This window comes from Alosa sapidissima, chromosome 9, assembly GCF_018492685.1.
Source record: "Alosa sapidissima isolate fAloSap1 chromosome 9, fAloSap1.pri, whole genome shotgun sequence".
Classification (NCBI taxonomy): domain Eukaryota; kingdom Metazoa; phylum Chordata; class Actinopteri; order Clupeiformes; family Clupeidae; genus Alosa; species Alosa sapidissima.
Window position 1 is genome coordinate 11,542,510 of NC_055965.1, and position 25,607 is coordinate 11,568,116.

At 44.2% G+C, this 25,607-nt stretch overlaps 2 protein-coding genes across 2 annotated transcripts in view; both read left to right on the plus strand.

Annotated features, from left to right (window-relative positions):
• The window catches only part of LOC121719143 (sodium/potassium/calcium exchanger 3-like), a 36,548-nt gene extending 13,002 nt beyond the window's left edge, over nucleotides 1–23,546 (plus strand). The window contains exons 3-17 of the mRNA XM_042104561.1: nucleotides 6,915–6,991; nucleotides 8,383–8,457; nucleotides 9,588–9,672; nucleotides 10,473–10,576; nucleotides 10,927–11,001; nucleotides 11,465–11,490; nucleotides 11,599–11,652; nucleotides 11,916–12,046; nucleotides 12,981–13,141; nucleotides 13,814–14,105; nucleotides 15,704–15,870; nucleotides 17,999–18,113; nucleotides 18,989–19,101; nucleotides 20,990–21,055; nucleotides 21,317–23,546. Coding sequence (XP_041960495.1) covers nucleotides 6,915–6,991; nucleotides 8,383–8,457; nucleotides 9,588–9,672; nucleotides 10,473–10,576; nucleotides 10,927–11,001; nucleotides 11,465–11,490; nucleotides 11,599–11,652; nucleotides 11,916–12,046; nucleotides 12,981–13,141; nucleotides 13,814–14,105; nucleotides 15,704–15,870; nucleotides 17,999–18,113; nucleotides 18,989–19,101; nucleotides 20,990–21,055; nucleotides 21,317–21,469 — 1,694 coding nt within the window. The 3' untranslated portion in view covers nucleotides 21,470–23,546. The remainder of the gene's footprint in view (nucleotides 1–6,914; nucleotides 6,992–8,382; nucleotides 8,458–9,587; nucleotides 9,673–10,472; nucleotides 10,577–10,926; nucleotides 11,002–11,464; nucleotides 11,491–11,598; nucleotides 11,653–11,915; nucleotides 12,047–12,980; nucleotides 13,142–13,813; nucleotides 14,106–15,703; nucleotides 15,871–17,998; nucleotides 18,114–18,988; nucleotides 19,102–20,989; nucleotides 21,056–21,316) is intronic.
• A 67-nt stretch (nucleotides 23,547–23,613) lies between these two features.
• The window catches only part of rin2b (Ras and Rab interactor 2b), a 47,103-nt gene continuing 45,109 nt past the window's right edge, over nucleotides 23,614–25,607 (plus strand). The window contains exon 1 of the mRNA XM_042104549.1: nucleotides 23,614–23,805. Within this exon, the coding sequence (XP_041960483.1) occupies nucleotides 23,773–23,805 (33 nt within the window). The 5' untranslated portion in view covers nucleotides 23,614–23,772. The remainder of the gene's footprint in view (nucleotides 23,806–25,607) is intronic.

The window sequence follows — 25,607 nt, forward strand, 5'->3', positions numbered from 1 at the left end:
GGCTCTGCCAGCGCGGGAGCATACGCGGAGAATTGGGGAGGGGGAGGAATGACGTAATGGGCACCACTGATGGATGCCACCACTGACGAGGGCACCGATTCAACAACCCTCACCCCCACCAAATCCAGCTGCTGCAGGGACAGTTCACAGCCACGCCAGGCCCTGGAGCGTCGCCTCTGTACATACTGTACAGGCCAGCTCTGCCAAGTTATCAGGCTGGAGGGAGGAAAAGTAAGAGGTGGCTGCTGGAGATGAACTTTACTCGGGTAATGTTGCGTGAGCAGCAGTTTATTTACTTAGACGATGTTGTTGTCTACTGTCTCCAGAAAGAGGAACAGTCGGCACCAAATAAGGAGAGTTTGTGAGACGTGCATGGTAGCTCTCTACTTTCAGCTGCAGCTTATTGTAATTAACAACCACAAAAAGAAAAGAGAAAAAAACATGTTCCTGAGAGAGAGAGAGAGAAAGAGATTCATGGTGATTGCAGTGAATAATAATGACAGTGAATAATTTAAAGCACACTTAATCACATATTCATGATGCTTCTCTCCTCCGACATGAAAAACATGCCATCGTCATTAATGGCGGAGTGTTGCGTCGCCGGCATGAAACATCGAGTCAGCCGTGGATTGGTTGGTGAGCCGGGGTGGCACTGTGCCATAATGGTGATGGTGCCATCTGGGATGACGGGTGAGGTGATTCAAAGCGACAGCGCCGTACGGCAGCGTGAGGGATTTCTCTCTCATCTGGCAACCTGCTGAAGTCATTAACATCATGCTTACAGATCCACTCTCTCTTCTTCCCCAGAGTCAACACCGTTCTATAGTGACAGATAGCATTAGGTATGTGCTGTAAGTGTGTGTGTGTGTGTGTGTGTGTGTGTGTGTGTGTGTGTGTGTGTGTGTGTGTGTGTGTGTGTGTATGTACGTGGACACACATTGGGACCAGCAGCGTGCTGCCCTCACAAAATAATTGGATGTTTCCTGACTGGTTAAGGGAATTGTGTTCCATTGCATTGATGGATGCATTAAAGTCCATTTCTTAGTTTTCTTTTTCAGTGACAGCTGTCACCAAGTAAACATAATATTTATCTATTCTAGAAATAACAGCATCTTTGATGCTCCTTAAAACGAAGTGTGCTGTCTGCAAATGGATATGCTCATTCTAAGACCATAATGTGTACTTTGATGTTCTTTTAATGAGATGCTAAAGACATAATGGAGTTGTAGTGGCTACTTAATTGCTGTGCAGTCAATCCTTTGCATCATGTCTCTTTGTTAAAGCATCTTCAGGGTCTTGCTATAAAGCTGCTGGCCAGATGAGTGATGTTCAAAGGGCTAAAACACTTTTAACTGTTTAAGAGTGTGGCCAGAAATGGGTGTAGGGGCAGGAGAAAATGCCCCAATAAACACACACAGATACACACACACAAACACACACACAAACACTCCCATGACACAAACTGCTTATCCATCTTCTCATGTTTAAGCATCCCACGCTGCGCAGCAAAGTCTCGCCCTGCGGAGACACAGATGATTGCTGATTGATGCATCGACTTCCGCTGATTGGACATAGCGACACACACAAGGCACTTTGACGATCACGCGGTGATTGTGTGCCGCTGCGGTTGCTGCCATGCCGCCTTCGCTCGACACCATGTGCCGCAGCAGGACCCAAACCGCTGTACGTCTGGGGCGCTAACTGCTAAGCGCTAATTGCAATCTGTGTTCCTGGTGGGGGCCAGTGAGTTACCAAAGTACCAATTACAATTACAGATGCCTGTGTTTACCAGCACACAAGCTTGTTTACAACTCCGTGGCAGTTTGTGTCTCGTATGTGTCGTCGGTGGTGTGTTTCTTACTGTTCTTGTTGCTTTTGTCTTCTTTCAGCTTCTTCAATCTCTCTGAAAGTTTATCTCTGAAAATTACAGTTTCTGGTTGTTGTACAGAATCTTGCAATCAGAGTTAGGAAAATATGGAAAAAGTTGCCACTTTTGTCTCTTATGGTCCAATGCATCTTCCCTGTGCTCAGTCCTGTTATTGACTTCCGTGCAGTTAGATTAGACTCTCAGCCCCTCACGCCCTTGTTCAGTTGCACAAAATACAACCCAGCGCTCACAATCAAAAATGCTACTGAAAATGTGGACGGAAATTATAATTATAAAAAGTGGAGAAGCAAAGAGAGAAATCAAGTCCTTCGCTCTTCGCCAGTTCCTTGAGCCTGAAAGCTTGGCGTGGTGCCAGCCTGGCTGAATGGCACTGTGGCTGCTTTTGTTGTTCGGCCAATGGGTGGAGGAGGAGCTGGAGGTGTTGTGAGTGCTATCTGGTCAGTGGGGAATGTCAGGAGGAGGAAGAGGAGGGTGGAGGTGATGTGAGTGATATGTGGTCAGTGGGGAATGTCAGGAGGAGGAAGAGAAGGGTGGAGGTGATGTGAGTGATATGTGGTCAGTGGGGAATGTCAGGAGGAGGAAGAGAAGGGTGGAGGTGATGTGAGTGATATGTGGTCAGTGGAAAATCTTAGCAGGAGGAAGATGAGGAAGAGGAGGGATGGAGGAGAATCTTAGGAGTGTCAGGAGGATGGGGAGGTAGATGAGGAGGAGGAGGAGGTGTTTTGAGCAATACATGGCCAGTGGGGAATCTCAGGAGGAGGGGAAGGAGTAGGTGGAGTAGGAGGGGGAGGATGGGGTCACCCACCACTTCCGCTGGCCACTTCAGCCCACTCATGACTGAGGATGGAGCTGTGGTTTCCATGGTGTTCCTGTACTGTGACTCAACTGGCTGGTAGATTTACCAGACTCAAACCCTCATTCAGCTGTTGCAGTCGAATTGATACTTGGAAGAATTAAGAAATAAATACATACAAAGATACATTTGCATTGAGATAGCGTTTGAGTAATTTGAATAATGCTGTATACATTCCATGTAATAGCACAATCATACTGTGCTAATAGTTTACAGTCTATACACTTTTGACCGTTTGCCTCTCCGCAAGTGGTCTTTTCACCTCTTTGACGAGGCTTTGGTCTCATGAATCGCACATGACCCCTCAACCACCAGAACCGCACTGTACACACGCGCAACACAAAGACAGCATCGGCCTCCTCTCCCCATCAGAAGAAGGAAACCTTTCACTGTGTCCCTGAAAAGCCGGCATTGTGTCCCACACAATGATTCCACACAGGGTTTCCAGAATCATTTGGTTTGGTTCTTTCTCCGTGGCGGTCATTGCGTAATGGCATGCATAGGACCGATCGCTCCACGCACAGTGCCGCGGTGCCGGAGGAAGGTTACCAGAGGCTGCTGCTAACCCTGATGGAAGGACAAGGTGTGCGTGTGTGTGGCCGTGGGTGTGGGCTTGCGCGCATGTGTATGGTGTGATGATGATAGACTCAGGGTTGTGAAGCAGGTTTTTGTGTGTGTGTTTGTGGGGTGGGGGGGGGGGGGGGGGGGGGGTCTGGATTTCGTGTGTGTGAAAGAGAGAGAGAGCAAGAGACGAGAGAGAGAGAGAGAGAGAGAGCTGTTGTGTGTGGCAAAGACCAGCTGTTGGCTCTTGCTCAGAGAACCAGGCCACTTAATCTCAGCTGCACTGCTCCAGTAGCAGAACAAGTGCAGACACAGGCAGGTGGACTGCAGGCTCCTCTTTACTTCCTTTTCTTCTCCTCCCTTTTTCTTTTCTTCTTTTTCTTTCTCTGTCTCCCTCACTCTCATTTTCTTTCTCTGATTATAACCACAGAGACTGTGATGGTCAACCTATTGATAGGGTCAATAGAAATGTGGCATTTAGATCACTGAAAGACAAAACAAGAGAATGTTTCCTGTTAAATGGAACCAAAACACTAAACATTCACTATTTTGAAGAATGACAGATATTATTTTCCAGCACATTAATATGTCTTCAGTCACACCGTGCTAGTTGGACTTTGTACAGAGTACAGACAGAACCGCTGACAAGTGTCGGATGTCATCATTAGTTGAAGGGCACCGTTCGCCCTATTCCACCGACAAAGAACCGGTTCCGTTCACAAACCACCATTTGAACTGTTCAGAGCATTACCGCCAAACTAAAATGGGTTCAGAACGTGGAACTTTCTGAGCTGGAACGGGAAAAAAAACAGTTGGTTTGTCCTGCAAACTGGAACGGGTGTGACATTCTACCATTCAGAGAGAAGCAGGCTAAAAGTGTATGTTAACTCTGACCTGGCAAACCCAGGGACTCGGTGCCCTCATTTCCTCCTGGATCACTGCAGCAGCCCTACACACACACACACACACATACACACACACACACACACAGAGGGGAAGGAGCAGGTCTAAACTGGGTCCCCTTTTCCCCTTAAAGACTGCAGTGGTCCTCACAAAACACCCAGGGGCCACACAGGCACCTCTTAGGACACTCGTACTGCAGTGCATCAGTGCCGCACACACAAACACGCACGCGCACACGTGAGGGCAAGCGATGATGTATTTATTGTCGGGCAAGTTCTGTGCCACCTATCAAGGGATTGTGTTTGTGAAGGCGCTACACTGCGCTGCACTGGCGTGTCATCTGTGGACCCATAAATATGGAACACATCCAGCTGCTGGGGCAGAATGAGGATGTGGAGGGGGAGAGAGTGAGGGAAAGAGCGTGTGTGTGTGTGTGTGTGCGTGTGTGCATTTTTCCAGGCCAGTGCACAAGCTAAAATATATGGGAGTATGTGCACATGTTTAGATATGTGTGTATGTTGTGAGACCGTGTGTGGTCCTTGGATCTGCAATTCCTACTCTGGCTCCAGTGATTGTGGTTTCACAGCTAAAGAGCACGGCTGGCTGTGCCTCTGTGCCAGTCCACTGAGACTGCGTGTTTGGCGAGCTCCAGTGAGTTCATCTGCATGTTGATGTTTGTGTCCATGCTGCCCCTGTTGTGTGGCTGTGCAGAGACAGTGGGGCGATGCAATTGCTCCTCTGGATGCCTGTGGATGCCCCCCCCCCCCCCCATAGAAACAACTGAACTGGATGCTTAGTTAGTACCGGTACGTGCCTAGTGAGTGTACAGGCCATGGTACAGAATTCACATGCATAAATATTCCTGCATTCTGTATATTTATGTATGTGGTGTTGAGCTTGTGTGTGTGTGTGTGAGTGAGTGAGTGAGAAAGAGAAAGTGTGTGTGTGTGTGTGTGTGTGTGTGTGTGTGTGTGTGTGTGTGTGTGTGTGTGTGTGTGTGAGAGTGAGTGAGAGAGAAAGTGTGTGTGTGTGTGTGTGTGTGTGTGTGTGTGTGTGTGTGTGTATGTGTCACAGCTGAGCTGTGGAATGCCAGAATCAGTAATCTCCTGGCAGAGAGTGAGTTCTCAGAAAGGCTTTGGCTGTTGGTGTCCATATGCTTCTGCTGGACGAGTCCTCCTCCAGAGAGAGAGGCACCAGGCCAGCACTGAGGACTGGACAAGCATGCAGGATCCTGGAAGAATGGAGAGATGAACACAGACTGGCAGACATAGACAGTAGTGTCCATATGTCTATCTATGCCTATTGATGGATGGATAGATAGATCAATAGATTGCTAGACTAATAGGGGGATGGAAGGGAAATAGATGGATAGAAGAATTATGGATGCTTGGTGTTTCATCAGGCAGTAGCCACAGTTACATGGACAGTTTTTTTTGTCGTTCCGATTAAACTATTCCGATTGAGAAATTTGTGCCGTCTGTTTACATGGGGTACGTTCTATTCCGATCAGGTGCTGTCTGATTTTCCTTGAGAAGATACAGCAGTCAATCTGAATGACCGTAAACATGGCTGTTCATTCAGAATAGGAGTGGACTACACCACCTCTTTCATCGGATCAGGAATTTTAATTCAGACTGAAACATTTTATTCCGATTGAGCCGTTATTCCATTTCTAATCGGAATAGAAGTGTCCATGTAAACGTGGCTAGTGTTATTTATGACTGTATACAGAAAACAACTGTCTGTTATGTAATAATGTTTTGTGATTTGTGGTTGGAATGATTGTTATGTGGCATCTTGGAAATTCATTACTTGGAATTCATGATCAGGGAGACGGGGTCTCATTCGGAAATCTGCAGGGGCCTCAACCATTCTGGGATCTGTGATGCAGGACCTAGAAAAGAACAGTTTGTTAAAGATGAAATATTTTTAAAAGTTGTTGACTGTGCTGCTTCCCAAAATAAAAGACGGCATTTGAACAGGGCTGCAGTTCTCAGAGGAGAGCGAGAGAGAGAAAGAGAGAGAGAAAGAGAGAGCACACTCTGTTTCGCAGTCTCTGGAGAGGAAGTATAAAGTGGTGATCGAGCTGTGTCCCATTTAAAACCCTTTTCCACCTTACAACGCACCTCCGTGTCCTCTCTGCTTCTTTACCTGCTCTCTCTCTCTTTCTCTCTCTCTCTCTCTCTCTCTCTCCCTCTCTCTATCTTTATCACTCACTTTCCCCGGCTCTCCTGTTCTGTTTCCTTTTCTTTCTCTTTCGTTTTGTCATTCTTTCTCTTTGTTGTTTCTTCTTTGCTCTCCTTTTTGACACCCTTTTAGTTGTAATACTTGTTTCTTCTCTTTGTCTGCTGCTCTTTATCTTTCTACTCTCTCTCTGTCTGTCTGTCTGTCTGTCTGTCTGTCTGTCTGTCTGTCTGTCTGTCCATTCTGCTCTCTTTTCTAGAAGTTGTGTGTCTATTTGTCAGCCTCTGCTTTTTCTTTCTCTCTGTCTCTATGTTCTATCTAGGTGTCTATCTCTTTCTGAAATGCAATCCAAATGAGCTTCATGGTTTACATCCAAAATTGAGCACAAAGAATTGAAGAGAAGAGAATAGTTCACTAGTGCTCACTTTTTCTACTTTTTCCCTGTGTGTGTGTGTGTGTGTGTGTGTGTGTGTGTGTGTGTGTGTGTGTGTGTGTGTGTGTGTGTGTGTGTGTTATCCCTTACAGCACTCCATGAGTTCCCCACAGACCTGTTCACTCACCGCCAGCGCACAGAGGGGGCCGTGGCACTGCACGTCCTGTGTGTAAGTGGCACACACACAAGCACGCACACACACACACACACACACACACAGAAACATGAATGCATAAGGGCACATTGCACGTATGCAAGTGAAAACACCCAGTCTCCAATGGTGGACACAAATATGAGACTAAACAAAGTACACACTCACCCAAAAAGTCATCAAAAAACCCCACTGACCCCCCTGTCACACACACACACACACACACACACACACACACACACACACACACACACACACACACACACACACACACATACACACACACACATTTACTCACTCCGGCACAACAACTCCACATAGAACCACACTTGGGTTTAAGGACACTCAGTGGGTGGAAGCCCTAATCTGCCCTGGGTCTGCCTTGGGCCCTTAAAGTGTACAAAATAATGTCTGTCCCGTACACTAGCAATATAATCAAGCTAGTCATTTGAATTGACATGGTTCCATTAACTATGTAATGGCAGTGCTAGTGTAGTGGCGGAGGAGTGGCACCGTTGTGCCCCTGAGCATGGCACTTAACCCCAAGGTGATCCGGGGACACTGGCCCTTTAGTAACTGATGTCTGTATGTCGGTTTGGTTAAAAGTCAAATCAGCCAAATGAATAAATCAATTATAAATAATGCTACTAATAATAGCTAATGAATAATAATGGTTATGGTTATGGGATTTGGCAGACACTTTTGTCCAAAGCGACATACAAATAACAAAAATATGATTACATTTAACAGTAAACCATTTCAAAAGTTGGTAAGGCTAAGGAGAATAACAATAATAAACAACAATGTAAATTCAATCAATAGCCTAATGAAAATAAAGAAATACTATAATATACAAACCATAACGCATAAGAAACACTTAATAAACTAAGTGCATGTTGAACAGATATGCCTTTAGACCCCTCGTGAAAGACCCAAAACTATCAGAGGAATGCAGAGCACTGGACAACTCATTCCACCAACAAGGAACCACTGAGGAAAAGTCTTGGATTTGACCTAGCGTTTATGGCTGGTCGACACAACAGACGCTCATCAGAAGACCGCAGTGGGCGGTTGGGGATATACATTTTGATCATTGAATTAAGACAGCAGGGAGCAGATCCAGTCAGTGTCCTATAGGCCAAAGTGAGATATTTCAATTGAATTCTGGCCACTATAGGGAGAGGAGAACAGAGGAGTTACATGTGCCCTCTTTGGCTGATTGAAGACCAGGCGTGCTGCAGCATTCTGAATCAATTATAACGATCTTACTACACAAGCCTACTAGACCAGCTAACAGTGAATTACAATAGTCCAGGGTGTTTGGGGATGTACATAATACATAATACATAATGATTATAATAATAATAATAATAATTCATAATAAGTGATTGTGCTTGTGTGCACTGCAGGCCATGTACATGTTCTGTGCCCTGGCTCTGGTCTGTGATGACTACTTTGTTCCGTCTCTTGAGAAGATTTCAGAGGTGAGTCTCTCCTCCACTCAGCATCACATACCCCTAGTGATCAGGTCCCCTAGATACAATTAACAATCTATATTAATGGCATATAATGTAATATGTGTTAATACGGCTTATTTCTGACACTGAGGGCCAGATGTACGTACATTTGCGAACGTAGCGTAATCGGCGCCATGGACAAACCGCAGATTGCGAACGCTGTCAGATCCAACTTTCCGTCGTATTTATCAAACTTTCAATCCATAGTGTAAACTGCACCTTTATCTGCCTTTCTCCACCCATTACCGCAATTTACGAACGTCCACAACTGAACGGCAGAGCCTACATACAAGCGCAGGTGAATGAAGTTAACTGATGACAACATTAAAAAGAATCAAACGTTTAGTGATCATGAAATAATAATACCATACATGATAAGATGTCAACAAGCAGGGAGATAGTAAAGATCAGTAGTTCTACTCAAACTACTTGTGAACGTAGGCTATGGAAGATTGGTCAAATCTAGCAAGTAGGAAAGTTTAAGTGAATGACGGGAAAGGGAAAGTAAGACATTCGAAAGGCCAACGAAAGTTAAGGTTGCTTTTGATAGCACAAATATTTACAAAACTGTTGCTCTAAATAGCGATTCTGTTGTCTTTGAAAGGTTCTCTTATCGATGCATTGAACTGCAATTTGGATTAACACCTGCTTTTTCAAGGTGGAAGTATTTCGACGCAGAATAGATGTGCACTTTCACAAGCAGTCTTTGTACATACCGCGGAATACATAATTAGGCGCTCTTTACACTTCCCCTCCCATCTCTTTACGCTAAACTCCCACTTTCCCCTGGATCCTCCCATGAATGCATATGCATGACACGAAAAACGCAATGGGCCATTTTCAGCTCCCGCGACAGGCAGTTTGCACTTTAACATCATTGCGACCTGTTTATACATACCTTGCAATGATTTTACATGCTTGTTGCGAAACAAATACACCTGAAGTGGGCGCAAAAGCGTTACATCTGGCCCTTAGTGTACATGTATTTAATAGTGGCATTTATTGATTTCTTGTCTGCTCTTTATATTTGTATCTAACTGTCTGTCTGTCTGTCCCCTCTCTGACTCTTTCTTTCTCTCTCTCTCTCTCTCTGTCAGCGGCTCCAACTGAGTGAGGACGTTGCGGGAGCCACATTCATGGCAGCGGGCAGTTCTGCTCCAGAGCTCTTCACCTCCGTTATTGGTCTGTTTATATCCCTCATCTTTCCTTCTTATTACCTCTGTTTCTTTCTCTCTGTCTTTTTTCTCTGCCTCTGTCCATCTCATCCTCTCCCCCATGTCTCTCCTCCTCCTCCTCTCCTCCTCTCCCCCCATGTCTCTCCTCCTCCTCTCCTCCTCTTCCTCCTCCTCTCCCCCCATGTCTCTCTTCCTCCTCCTCTCCCCCCATGTCTCCTCCTCTCCACCCATGTCTCTCCTCCTCCCCTCCTCCTCATCTCTTCCTCCTCTCCCCCCATGTCTCTCCACCTCCTCCTCTCCCCCCATTTCTCTCCTCCTCCTCCTCCTCTCCTCCTCCTCTACCCCCATGTCTTTCTCCTGATCACCATGTCTGGTTTATAATTGAGCACATTCACTTTGCTGTCTCACATAATGAATTTGATTGAGGTTGAGATGATTGGTTTAGTACCATTCTGTGTAATGGTACTAAAAAAAAAGTGCACTAGGTTTAGAGTGTTTTGTGTGTGTGTGTGTGTGTTTGTGTGTGTGTGTGTGTGTATGTGTTTGTTTGTGTGTGGGGTGTGTGTGTGTGTGGGTTCTGCTAAATAACAGGTATGCAAAACTCTCTCTGCTTGTGTATCCTCTCTCTCTTTCCCTCTCTCTCTCACACTCTCTATTTCTCTCTCTATGTCTCTGTCCCTCTCTCTCTCTCTCTCTCTCTCTCTCTCTCTCTCTCTCTCTCTCCTCTCCCCCTCTCTGTGTGTATATGTTTGTGTATCCTCATTTGTCTTGGCTCACTCATCAACCCCCCCCCCCCTCCCCCCGCAGGAGTCTTCATCACCAAAGGAGACGTGGGTGTGGGCACCATCGTTGGCTCGGCCGTGTTCAACATCCTCTGCATCATCGGCGTGTGTGGCATCTTCGCCGGGAGGGTACAGTTACTTCAATACACACATCACCTACGCGGGGGGGGGGCAGAATTAGCTTCCAAAGACATAAACAAGACATTGACAATATAACTAAGATGTCATCACAGATAACATATTACGTAACAGAGTGATGCTTGCATGCAAAACTTGGTAATCTTTTACCAAGAATGGTTGTGTTTTCCAAGAAGGATCTGAAAAAAAAAACAGTACAAATGAATGTTAGACTTTGTAGACATTTGACTTCAGTTGTAATTAACTAGTAAGATGTGTGCTTTTGAGGAGAAAGCTTGATAATGTTGTATCCGTATGTGTGGCCGTATTAAACAAGCTCAACATGGTTGACCTCCTCATAGGCAGTAAAGCTCACCCACTGGGCCCTCTTGAGAGACTCCGCCTGCTACACCATCTCAGTGATCGCTCTAATAGTGGTAAGTGACACCACACCCACACACACACACACACACACACACACACACACACACACACAGACCCTACCCTACATCAGTGGGTCACACAACTAAACCAGTCTGTGGTGATCAGGTGTGTGTTCTTTCAGGGTCAGCTCTGTCATCTGTACATGCAAAGATGATGTCATTTGTTAGCTGTGAAAATTATGTAATTTGTTTCACTTTCCACTAGTTTTCCCTCCTTTGCACCCTTTGATTAGTTGCAATACAGTGGAGTACTGTAACCCCCCCCCCCCCCCCCACTCCCGGGGGGTTACTGTACAATAAACATCAGTGCAAGGGGGCCCCCTAATGGTGAAAATATTTTTTTTCCATTGGACTAGGTACATGAATAGTCTGATGTATAGACATGTTGTTGATGGTGTAGATATGTTGAACTGTATCACTAGATGTGGTGACATGATATTTCTTCTTCTCTTTGAAGTTCATTTACGACGAGAAGGTGTCATGGTGGGTCTCTCTCTTTTTCTTCACCACTATACCTTTTCAAATGTTTCTAATCTAAGACATAGGATACGTGCAGTTACTATAGAACTTCCATTTGTTTTATTTGTCCAGGTGGGAATCGCTGGTCCTGGTTGTGCTGTACTTCTTCTACATCCTCATCATGAAGTAAGCCTCACTCACCAGCCACGGTCAACACTAGGGTTGGGACCGTTGGGTATCGTTTGGGTTTTATCCGATACCGGTGCTAAATCGATACTTTTTAAAACGCTGCCGGTGCCAAAACGGGAGTTTAGGGAGGTTGTTTGGTAGAAATATCAAAGGACATGGTGTGTGTGTGTGTGTGTGTGTGTGTGTGTGTCTGTCTCTTTGTCTGTCTTTCTGTCTGTCTGTCTGTGTGTGTGTGTGTGTGTGTGTGTGTGTGTGTTCAGGTTTAACTCGCGTGCCCAGCGCTACCTTGAGCGGAGGCAGAAAAGTTCGGGGACCCTGTCCAATGGGCTGACGGGCAGCACCGACATGGAGGACCTCAGCTGCGACGCCACGGCGGTCCTGCTAAAGAAAGGTACCGCGGGAGTGACCGCAGAAGTCCAGCCGCGGTGGTTCCCAGTTATCAGGCATCCCACAGGTTACTGTGGCTCTCAGTCCAGCAACACTGGACTTGGCCTTTCACTCTGTCTCTCTCTCTCTAGTCCTGTTGCCCTGTTGTGTTTCATCTCTGTCTTGTCTGTTACGAGGGGGGGGGGGGGGGGGGGGGGGGGGGGGGCTACACGGGGCGCGTTACTAAAACGTTGCGATCACAATGCGTAAAAACTATTTTAGAAGACTGGTCTATTTTTTCCGAACGTACGCCCTGTTATCGCGTCTGGTGTAGCCAGTTCAATTGATCATAGGGGTTGCAGCAGACGCAACGCAAACGGAACGCTTCAGTTACGCGCTTCAGTTACCCCCCCCCCCCCCCCCCCCCGCTAGTCCTCTCTCACTCTGTCTCTCATTTAGTCTTCACCTTTCTAATCCCTCCATCTTATTTCCCTCATTTGTATCTTTTCTTTTTTGTTTTGTTCATTTTTTTATTCTGTTGTTCCTTCCCTCGTTCATTCAGTCTTTTCCTTTTTCCTTTCCTCTACCCTTCTATAATCTGTCGTTCTCTGTGCTTCGCTTACTGTGATTATCTGAACCAAAATATCAGGCTCCTAGCAAATGTGCACTAAACAATTTAGGCAAAGCTGTACACCAGCTTACTATTCACTGTCTATTCTCTCCATCTTTATTCCTTTTCTCTTCTCTCTTTCCCCTCTTTCTCTCTCTCTCTGTCTCTCTTCTCTCTTCCCTTTCCCTCTCTCTCCTCTCTTTTCCTCTCTCGTTCTCTCTCTCTTCCCTTTCCCTTTCTCTCTCTCTCTCTCTCCTCTCTTTCCCTCTCTTTCTCCTCTGTCTCTCTTCCCTTTCTCCTCTCTCTCTTTCGCCTCTCTTTCTCTCCCTCTCTCTCTCTTTTCCTCCAGCTAACTTCCAGTCGCAGCCCTCGGTGCTGATGGTGGACGAGCTGCTGTCCGCGTACCCCCACCTGCTCTCCTTCTCCGAGGCCAGCATGAGGGTGATGATCACCAACCACTTCTCACCGCGCACACGCCTCACCATGGCCTCACGCCTGCTCATCACCGAGGTGAGAGAAAGAGGGGGGACGGAGGGAGAGAGAGAGGGAGGGAGGGATAGAGAGAGGGGGGACAGAGGGAGAGAGAGAGGGAGGGAGAGGGGGGTGGAGGGGGGTGAAGAGAGAGAGGGGGGACGGAGGGAGAGAGAGAGAGGGAGGGAGGGATGGAGAGAGAGAGGGGGAATAGAGAGAGAGAGGGAGGGAGGGGGCAGAGAAAGAGAGAGAGAAATAGAGGGACAGAGATGAAGGAAACCTATAAAGCATGTGTAAGATGGTCAAGCGTAGGGCATGCAATTATGCTGAATGGAAAGGACCAAATTGCGATGGTTTGCTGGCATAGACGGGTTTAGGCATTGAGTGACTTTCATTTACAACTAATGTCAGTATGAATGTGATGCCTTAGTGCTTCATACTTTATGTTAAAAAAATTTTGCCAGTGTTGCTGAACTCAAAAGTGGAAGGTTAGCTTTGAGTAAACCCGTTTTTTATTTTACATCTGTGGTTGCAAGTTAAATGCATTTATTGTTTATAAGATGAAGTGACTAATGGATTGATTGGTCAGTTAATTGAATAGTTGACTGAGCAATTGATTGGTTGATTGATCAATTGATTGATTGGCTGACTGATTGGATCACTGACACAGTGACCTGATTGATTGAGTGTTTTGTTTCATCCCCTCCGCAGAGACAGCGTCTGTCCAACAGCAGGTCGTTCAGCTGCAGCGAGGTGGACATGGCGGCGCGCGCCTACGACCGGCGGAGCCTGGAGAACGGCCTGAGCGTGATCGACCGGGGACTGAACGGCCGCTACGCCACGCACAAGGACGACAGCTTCGGGGGCGCGGGGGCGAAGGCGGGGCGGAGAGATCGAGGGGACGAGGCGGAGAACGAGAATGAGGACAACGAGAACAACGAGAACGACGAGGAGGACGGAGACGACAGGGAGGGAGGGCCGCTAGTGCCGTTCCACGTGCCAGGTGAGAGGACGTCGTCCAGCCGTTTGTCTCATGTGCCCAGAGAGGCCCAGAGAGACAGTGAGAGGAGGAGCACTGGTCTGAAGAATGTGATCTGGCCTTTCACTCACTCCATCTCTTGGTCTCTGTCTCGCTGTGTGTGTGTGTGTGTGTGTGTGTGTGTGTGTGCGTGTGTGTGTGTTTGTTGCGATACAAGTAATGAATGACTTTGCTAACAGTTCAGCCGTTTGCCGGATGTGCGTGATAGATCTCCAGATCACATGCAAAGAGGCCATAGAGACACAGTAGTGCCTTGGCCAGGGCCTGACATGCTAACAAGCTAACATTGTTGCAATCAAGGAATCACTGGACACTGTTTCTGCCTCTGCCTACACACACATAGTAATGGCATAGCAGTCAGTTAAGGTAAGGTAATCGATGCTAAACAAATATCTCCTCACAATCCGCAAGTTCTCTAGTCTTTGAGAACACTGTAAAATAATCTGGTCTTCTGACACAGCCCTGGCTCTGCGAACTGGAAACAATTAGCATGGAGTCAACCTGTCCCCCAAACAATAACAAAATACTGGGTGATGTTTGGGGGGAGCACTGAAGGCAGGGGTGAGCTACCTCTCTGGTCTGTTTTGTTTGGTCTTCAATTATAATTTAAGATGCTTTAGACAAAAGCTTCTGCCAAGAAACATAAACATAAACAAATGCAACATACCCTGCCGTTAAGTCTGCTGTGCTGAGCGTAGTGTGTTGTATTTCATGAGTAGTGGGTCACACTGAGATAGTCCGCCCACAGGCTATCTACAGATGCTCAGATTATTATTTGTTGACAGATTATTAACTATTTGTTGACACTTTGTTCACTACAATGTATAGTTATGGTTAAGGTTAGGGGTGGGATTTGGTGAAGATAATGCTCAGCAATTGTTCCACAACAATTTATTTGACATATGATGGTAATTTTGATACCATAGATTTAATAGAGACCCAGTCAGACCAATAGTATGAGAAATCAGGAACAGAGTTTATTTACAATGATGCGCATCAAGGGAGAGACAGCATGACTTCACCTAAAGATCCATCAGCTGCTCTAACTAGACAAGGAAATAGTAAGGGTTTAAGTATCGTTCCAGGCTGACGGGAGATGGCGTTGGTCATCCCATCTCACGTGGACTACACTGAATCAGACTCTGATTAGTGGCAACCTGGCAATCCGGAGCAGATAGCTACTGACGCAGCCATGCAGAACAGTGAAACACTGCAAAGTCATAATATTCCTGCTTATCTCTAAACACAGTCACACACAGATATACACAGGGACAGTACAGATATCATACAGTCATTACATAGAATCATACTTTTAGTATCAAAGTGACCCACTAATGAGAAATGCAGAACATTAAACCACATATTGGAATATTGGACATAATGCAGAAGATTAAACCATATATTGGAATATTGGATATAATGTTCTATTCCACTTTCTCTCACATACTGAATTTAGAATCTTAACAGATGATGAGTGAAGTCTCTGTGGCCGGACTGTCCACTCCAAGTAGAGTGTGTGTTTGTAAAGACTGCTGGTGTCTCTGCCTCTGTCTGGTGTGCAGCGGGCTGCTTCAACAAGCTGAAGTGGCTGAGCATGTGGCCTCTGAGCCTGGTGCTCTTCTTCACCGTCCCCAACTGTGCCAAGCCTGGCTGGGAGCGCTGGTTCATGGTCACCTTCATCATGTCCACCGTCTGGATCGCAGGCTTCTCCTACATCATGGTGTGGATGGTATGTAGCGGAGTAGAGTGTTAGTGAGAGCATGTACACACACACACACACACACACACACACCAGTGTTTCCCCTACAGTGTATTTAACAGCGGCGCAGCGCCGCCGCTGGATTTTCAGCGCCGCTGCAACATAATATCACGAGATTCACTTAACACACTGTAAAAGCACAACGGCCAACGTCATCTCGAAATTGTTTTCTGAAAGTCTTGAGTAAGTTAAGTGCATCAAATCCGCACTTAGCCTCTCATTATTCAGGACATATATGCGGCATGATGTGTCAGGTGATTACAAGCCCAAAGACAAGTCTGCAGCCCATATGGCTAGCCTACGTTCTGAACACGGTTACATTGTTTAGCTATCCGACTGATGGGGTCTTGCTCCGCCACAGTGTAGCCTATGGTGTCATCGTTCACTTGTAGGTTACACAATAAATAGCCTACTTATAGGCCTGGTGACAATAAAAAATGATATTAGTTATATTTCATCACGAAGCTGTTTGTATGCAGTGAATTCGCTTGTAGCCTATGCCATATGTTAAGCTTGAGCAATTCCTCTGATCCAAAGCCTGCTTTGACACATTGACACTAATGTGAAACATGCATCCTCCTCTCCTAGCCTACATCAAATAAAAGAAACCAATTCATGATTACCGAAATGAATTTAACATGGGGGGAAAAAAGTTTGTTGCGATTTAGCCTACTGTTGTGATGCGGTTCTTTCTGCTGATTGGATTTACGTCCGGTGTCGTCAACTCTGAGAACGCTTGCTCCGGTTGACAATTTTATCCAGAGAGCTGATTTCCCAAAGATGAGCCTCCATCAACATTCAACGACAAATTATTAAAACGTAAGTAATGCAATAGAGTAAACCAATGTGCTGCAAGGTGTATGGTCTTAACGTTAATTGTAGCCTAGACTTGTAACGTTAGCGTAGGGCTACATGTAATGTTTGCATGGGAAAGCTAGGCGAACACAGTCTAGGCCTGTTTAAACTTTCTGATAGTTGGAAATATGAGCATATGTTGGCATATACGTATAGCCTAAATTCTGTCCACTTAGCTATAATAGGCTATCACAAACAGACCTTTTCTACGTTTGCGGCATTAGACATAGGAGCCTACATTCTCTTATCAGAAAGACGTGTTCTCATAACTTCAGCGTTCTCTTGACGGTGAGACGAACGGTCGCACTTCAATCAAGTAGCCTAGGTCCTTTTCGAGTTAATTGTGAGTGAGTTGTATGGTAACTGTGGGAGTGATGTAGAAGAAAAGTGAGTATTTACTTTTTTATACGTGGGTTTGTTGTTTTGGGACTGAGAAATAGACTACAAGGAGAGCATCTGGCTACGTGCATGCGTGTCAGCATTAATGGCCCCCTAACAATTCAATTCAATTACCAAAGAGCCTTAGAGATGTTCTTTGAAAAGCCCAGAAAAATTAAGTGCTCGCAGATTGGGTGTGGCCTTTGCCATTAAGACAAATTTAAATAAATTGTAAATAATCTTTTTCTGGGTTGTGCCATTTCATTTTTCTTCTATCATTTTTAACCAATAATGTAAAAGAAAGCTGAAAATGTCCACAAAAGAAACACGAAGGTATGATATAAAAAAAAAAAAAAATGAAAAAAAAATGCGCAACAACCCCCCCCCAAGTAATAGCACCGCTGCTGGAAAAATGTCTAGGGGAAACACTGCACTCACTTAAGCACAAATGCAAAAGCACATACTGTTCTATGGACACACACACACACTTAAGCACAAATGCAAAAGCACATGCTGTTCTATGGACACACACACACACACACACACACACACACAGATATAAATATAAACACACAGGTCAGCAGTCAGCACACCAACATCTGTGACTCTACCAGGATCTTTATAGTCTCAAACTGTCATGGACCAACACGTTTTGTCTCTTTCTCTTTTTTTTCAGAGGCATGAAAATATCTTTTGAACTTTATTTAGCCGACTGTTGTATTTCTGATTACTCAGATGTTTCTCCTCAGCACTCTCAGCCTTTGTGTGTATGAACTGTGCGGTAGCAGCAGATGGGTATCTGAGGAACGAGGCGTTCAGCGTTTCATTTTTGTTTTGTTGGCATCGTGCGCCCCTTTCCCTGTAGGTGACTGTGATTGGGTACACTCTGGGCATCCCCGATGTCATCATGGGCATCACGTTCCTAGCAGCTGGCACCAGTGTTCCGGACTGCATGGCCAGCCTCATTGTGGCGCGCCAAGGTTGGCAGGCACAGCACACTATATAGACCATGTCATGTCACCGCACACTATATAGACCATGTCATGTCACCACGCACTATATAGACCATGTCATGTCACGTCACTGCACACTATATAGACCATGTCATGTCACCACGCACTATATAGACCATGTCATGTCACCGCACACTATAGAGACCATGTCATGTCACCACGCACTATATAGACCATGTCATGTCACCACGCACTATATCACTATATAGACCATGTCATGTCACCGCACACTATATAGACCATGTCACCATGCACTATATAGACCATGTCATGTCACCACGCACTATATAGACCATGTCATGTCACCGCACTTACACTATATAGACCATGTCATGTCACCACACACTATATAGACCATGTCATGTCACCACACACTATATAGACCATGTCATGTCACCACACACTATATAGACCATGTCATGTCACCACGCACTATATAGACCATGTCATGTCACGTCACTGCACACTATATAGACCATGTCATGTCACCACACACTATATATATATATATACACCGCTCCGCCTGGCATTTTTTGTAAATTTTGTGTCAATGTCTTGCATGTGGAGCACTTTGGGTTGCACTCTGTGCATGTTAAATGTGCTATACTAAATAAAACTGACCTGACTATATACATTAATAATGTTGTATTGGCAGACACAACACACTATATATAGACCATGTCATGTCACCACGCACTATACTATACATTAATAATGTTGTATTGGCAGACACAACACACTATATAGAGCATGTCATGTCACCACACACTATACATTAATAATGTATTGTGTATTACATAATTCAAATCAAATTATGCCACTACAATATGCCACTTGTGCAGGCATGGGGGACATGGCCATCTCCAACTCCATCGGCTCCAACGTGTTTGACATCCTGGTGGGCTTGGGCCTGCCCTGGGCCCTGCAGACGCTGGCCATAGATTACGGCTCCTACGTGAGTTGCCCTCTCCTGTGTCTGGGCTAGCCTCATGGAAATCACTTACTCTAATCTAATGTATTGTCTGTGTACTTGTATTAAGTTTTTTATATATATATAGACACACACACACACAGCTGGGAAATTAAGTATTGAACACGTCAACATTTTTTTCAGTAAGTATACTTCCAGTGAGGCTATTCGCATGAAATTTTCACCGGACATTAGTATTAATTTAGGTAATCCACACATATATAAAAATCCAAACATTAATGTCTAAAAGTAGAGTTATGAGTAAAAAAGTGGAATGGCACAGGGAAAAAGTATTGAACACGCTAAGAAAAAGCAGTACACAAAGGCAAGCAATGGCAAGGAACAAACTGGAATCTATAAGTAGAGAAATTACTGGACTGGAATCTATAAGTAGAGAAATTATCCCTCCTATCTGTGCAAATTAATATAAGCTGGGTTAGTACATACTGGTAGGCTATAAAAAGGTTTTTTGTTACCAAGGTGTCACACAAGAAACATTTCATGATGGGTAAAAGCAAAGAGCTCTCCCAAGACCTTTGCAACCTTATTGTTGCAAAACATATCAATGGGACTGGTTACAGATGCATTTCAAAACTTCAGAATTATCCAGCAAGCAGTATTGGAGCCATTATCTGCAAGTGGAAGGAACATCACTGCATCATCAACTGGCCATGCACAGGATCTCATTGCAAGATTTCTGACCAGGAAGTCAGAAGAGTAGCCCAAGAGCCAAGGACCACTCGGAGAAAGCTCCAGAAAGACTTGGAGGCAGCAGGTACAATTGTTACAGAGAAAATCATAGGTAATGCACTTCACCGCCATGGCCTCTATGCACGCTCATCCCGCATGACTCTATTGCTGAAATAAAAACATGTCAAAGCTTGTTGAAAGTTTGCTACACAACATTTGGACAATCCTATGAAATACTGAGAGAATGTATTCTGGTCAGGCAAGAGCAAAATTGAACTTTTCGGATGTCATACTACACACCATATTTGGAGGAGAAATGGAACTGTGTATCACCCTAAAAATACCCTACCAATAGTGAGGTTTGGAGGTGGTGGCATCATGGTGTGGGCTGTTTTTCATCTCATGATACTAGCAGACTTCATACAGTTGAAGGAATGATGAATGGAGTCATTTTGTTCTGGGAGAATCTTTACATCCACCAGGATGATGAGGATGAGACATGGCTAGACCTTCCAGCAGGACAATGATCCAAACCATTCAGCAAAGGAAGATCTCAATTAGTTTCAGAGAAATTAAATCAAGGCCCTGACTTCAATCCAATTGAACAGTTTTGGAAGTTAACTAAAGATCAGGATTCACAAGACGGACCCCTGGAATCTTCAATATTAAAGGACTATCTGTTTAAAAGAATGGGCCAAACTCACACCAGAATACTGTGACTGATTAATTTCGTCATACAGGAAATGCCTTGAAGCCGTCATTACAAATAAAGGCTTTTCCACAAAGTATTTAAGAAATTTCAGCAGGTGTGTTCAATACTTTTTTCCTGTGTCATTCCACTTTATTACACATAACTCTACCTATGGACTTTAATGTTTGGATTTTTATATATGTGTGGATTACCGAAGTTAATACTCCGGTGAAAATTTCATGCGAATAGCCTCACTGGAAGTATGCTTACTGAAAAAAATGTTGACGTGTTCAATACTTATTTTCCCCGCTGTGTGTATGTATGTGTGTGTGTGTGTGTGTGTGTGTGTGTGTATATATATATATATATATATATATATATATATATGTGTGTGTGTGTGTGTGTGTGTGTATATATATATATATGCCTACAGTAACATAAGGTTTGTTAGTGTGTTGATTGAAAATGATTGGTTGGCCCTCTGCCTATTAGGTGCACTTGAACAGCAGAGGACTCATCTTCTCAGTAATTCTACTGCTGGCTTCAGTGTTCTTCACAGTAAGTCACAGTTGTGAGTTTAACACATTTTCACTGAATTTTGCATGAATTTTTCCTCTCAGAAAAAGCAAAACCGTGATTGTAAATGTTCTCTTTTTCTCCCTTTTTCTCTCTTTTTCTCTGCCTATCTCTCTCTCCTTCCCTCTTCTTCTCTGTCTCTATCTTTCTCTCTCTCTCCCTCTCGCTCTCTCTCCCTCTCTGTCGGTATTTTTCTCTCTCTCTCCCTCTCTCTCTCCCTCTCTCTCTCCCTCTCTCTCTCAGGTGGTGGGGGTACACCTGAATAAGTGGACACTGGACAAGAGACTGGGCCTGATCTGTCTGCTGTTGTACGCCATCTTCTTGTGCTTCTCCATCCTCATCGAGTTCAACGTCTTCATGTTTGTCAATCTCCCCATGTGCCGAGAGATCATCTGACCCCAACCCTGCAGCCTTCGCTTACATCACTTCCTGTTGGTGTCAAGAAGAATAGCTCACGGTCAAAAATGGATGGATTGATTGACCCACGATTGTTGGTTGGATGTTGACCCTTGTTTGTGTTTTGGAGGAATTATAGAAAAAGTTTGATTTTTGGTGCAATAGAGGCCCGATGCCTCATGGGCTTTCGATTGATTAATTGAGGAATATACTTGAAAGCAAGAAAAAAATGAAGACTGCATGTATTGATAGACAGAATGGACCTAAGCTTAAAGAAGAGTCGAAGGGTTTGAGGCTGCTGTGTTTTTTCCAGTACTTAAGTTACTATGGTGACTGAAGAATGGATTCATTCACTTCAAAAATCAATTAGGAGAGACTCAGACTTTTGGGACAAACATGGTCTGACTCCTTGGAGAAACTGGATCGTTCTGTGTATATATTTATTGAATGTGAGGACTAGGACCATCTCCAAATATTTCTCATCTTATCAGGGCTTTGTAATTTTTTGAGCAAATCCTGAATGCGGAATGGACACACAAAAATACACGGCTGGTTCTTTGTGTATAGTGAATCGAAACCTTGACCCCGAGTCACAGCACCTTTTTTCGTTTTTCTCCGGAACATTTTTTGAAAATTTAAGAGCTATTGTTTTGTTTTTTTCTTTGCATTTGCCTTGCACTGTTAGGGTCACAATTGCTGGCCTTTGGGGATATGTTTTGCGTTATTTAAGATATTTATGTTTGTGTTAAGTTATTGGTCATTTTTTATATTCTGTGCATTGTCACCTTATGGAGTTGAAGCTGCACTCTTAACATAACTGCACCGTAGACATATGAGTCGCAGTAGTACCTACTTTATGTGTTTGATCTCCATATAACAATTACCAATTAAAATGGTAGTCGTCCACAGTATAGTTTCATAATGCTATGCCTTTAGCTGTTAAAGTTAAATGGTGCAACTATGGCTTTCTTAAATACTTTAAGTGTAGGGTGCAACAAAAATCTTTCCCAGGAAGATTGGTATGGACACATGTAAGACCGAAAGGTATAGACACTGGAGTAGCCAAACCTAAGATATTTTATTTATGTATATATTTATGTATAAACCTATTTATATGCGGTAGTGGTCTGCGCTCTGCACTCTCGTCTGAACTCAAGCAGACCTTTATTTATTTATTTGGCTGCGTCATGTGAGGCACGATGCAGTGTCCTATACAACTGTTTGTAAAACGCAGTGTCGTGCAAGACAAATAGAGATGTTGATATTTTAACACTGTAAGAGGTTATTTTGTATAATTATCTAAATGTAAAAGTATTGCCAGGTTTGCAAAAAGCATTGCAGTTCTTTGGTCATGTGATTCTATCACAAGAGGGCAGTGTGCTAGTGTAGTTGAATGCAACAGGACTCACAGTCAATCCCTCCGAGGGTCTTGTGGAAAAGATTGTATTTAAAGGTAAGTTAAGTTGATGTGATTGTGAATTCAGACACGCAGCATTTGTTGACCACAACACGTGAATGCATGACTGCAAATAGCCCTGAGGTGTTGTTTTATATATCAAAAGTCATTTTATGTTATCAAAAGTTAAGGAAAAATATTATATAGTGCCAATCATTAATACTACACCGTTTGGTCAATCGTCGTGTCATATAATCACAGTTCCAAATGTAGTTGTTTGCAGTTTTGTGATGTATGTATTATTGTATTTGTATCAGTAATTATGAACGTTGAGAGTTTTTTTTGGTACTTTCAGGAAGATGACGAATTGGTGCATGTTTCTTTTCTCATAAGTCTACTGAATGCATATAAGGACTAAGACGCGCTGTATCAATCACATTGTACATATCAGTGAAAAAAGATAGGTCTACTATCTCATCAAATATCAAACTTTGCAATTGTTTAAAAGAAACAAATGATGTAGGGCTATGGTTTCTTATCATATCTACTTTTAAGTTCCGAAATGTTTTTTTTTTTTTTTGTCCTCAGTTCGCGATTTCATTGACAATTTGTGCGCAAAAGAAGCCATTTGTACGACAGTTTGATGCCTTTGGGCAATAAAATGGTTTACATGCAGTAGGATATTGTGTCTGGAGACTGTCTGTCATAGGCTGTTAAGTGTGTAGGCCTAGCCTACACGCGGATACCCACAAACACGCTTGGGCGCACACGAAGGTATAGTGCGCGCTTTGCTTGGTTGGTTGGAAGAATGGTGAGAATGAAATGACCCATCAGTTGAGCACATTCCATGCCGGGACACGTGACTTCTTCAGACGAACTCTTCAGCACAGAACAGCCTCGTCCATAGATGGAGTTTGCCCATGTCAGGGAGCAAGAATTGGTGGGTTTGAAGTCCACTGTCAACATACTGCAGTGCATAAATGCCTTCGGCTTTTAACGGATTGAACAGCAGTTGACATTGAGGAGTTCCAGGTCGGTTGTGCGATTTGAGGTAGGCTATGTCATACACGGTCCAATGGAAGACTGATGTAGCATTATATTTCATGATTTAACATTAGCTTTTTTTTTATGACTGAATGAAAACGACAAGCTAAAAAGTCAAAAGAGTACGCTATTAGTTTCCTTATTTCAGTGCATTCCAAAGACTGAGTACGATGCTGTAGCCTGTCAGTTATATTGTGGGTCAATAAAACAGGATTGCTCCGGTTACAGAAAGGGTGTTGAGTAGGCTATTTTCGTTAGGTAGTTTTGTGCGACTGCGTGCGTGTCTGTGTCTGCACGCATATGTCAATACATTACGTTTACAGTATATCTCAACCCATTCCAAATACGAGTCAGTGCCATTGGATACCCTAAACATTATGCCACATATAGCTGAGTCAGGTGCAATTTCAGTTTCAATTTGTCAAAGTTATATCAGCGTGGCTCACAGTATCACGTATGACCTGCTGAGCTTAGACAGCCGAGCTGTAGCCTACACCACGTTATTATCTGCCCTGAATAAACAGTCTGTGCGTTCCTCACCGTGCCTGACACGGGTTTCCGCCGATCACACACTGACGCATTGACAGTTTAACTATAGAAGTATGTAACATACAATGAGATTTCATTGTTCACAGACCGTTCTTTCTCACTACAGCTGAGATTGAAGTTTTATTTAAAAAAAAATCACAGAAATGTTATCCGTGGGTTTGGATTTCTAACAGAAATTGCATGTGAGTTTTACAAACCTCATCCACAGAAGTAAAGTATTATTTATAATAACACCCTCCAAATTCCTATGTGAAAGCTGCTTCTGTCTCGACCTTAGTTAGGTTGCTTAAGCGGTTCAAGCCCTCTCTTCATAGCGCCCCTTCTTGGCACTGCTCCTGTTCGTCGCCTGTGTTAATTGGAGCAACAAAAGACGGGGCTAGTAGGCCTAATATTCTAGACGGTTTGGAACAGACTTCCATCAGATCAAATTGCTCTCTGTGGTATATCCAGGACTGTTGTATTGTCTTGTTGCTTCCCACACCTTTCAGTCACCTGGTTTGTTTTCGTCATGTTTTACTGTAAGGGTGCAGTTACTTGATTTGTTTTCTTAATTGCATCACGATTAGTCATATTTAAAGGGGATATCCTGTTTTCTATTTAATTGTTTGAAGCTAGACATTTATAATGGCTTGTTTGCATTGCAAGCAAAAACCATGGTCTTGACTTGACTCATGCAGCACCATGCTGCACCATACTAACCACAGCTGGAGTAGATAGAAGAACAGAAACGCGTTGGAGCCAGACTGGGTCAGTGGAGGCTATTTGGGTGAGTTTCAGCATCATTCACTCTCACTGAGAAAGCCTTCCGGACTGAAATCTGACGCAAGAGATTAGCTCTAGTCTGGGAAATGAGGCCGGTCTGGTTGAGGCATGCTAAGATATGCAGGTATGATCAGAGGTGGGGAATTACTCTGAATCTACCCTAAATCATTCCAGGGAGCTGTAGCTTTCAGTTCCCTTAACCGCCCACACATACTGTACCAACACACTTTCATAAATGTATCTGGGTTTGTGGGGTACTCTTCCTCACTCTCTTCCTCACCCTCAACAGTGACTGGTACCATGAGCAGAATTATCATAAATTACATTATATACCCATTTTTGGAAAGGTGTAACTCTACTACTCAAATATTGGTCTACATACACAGC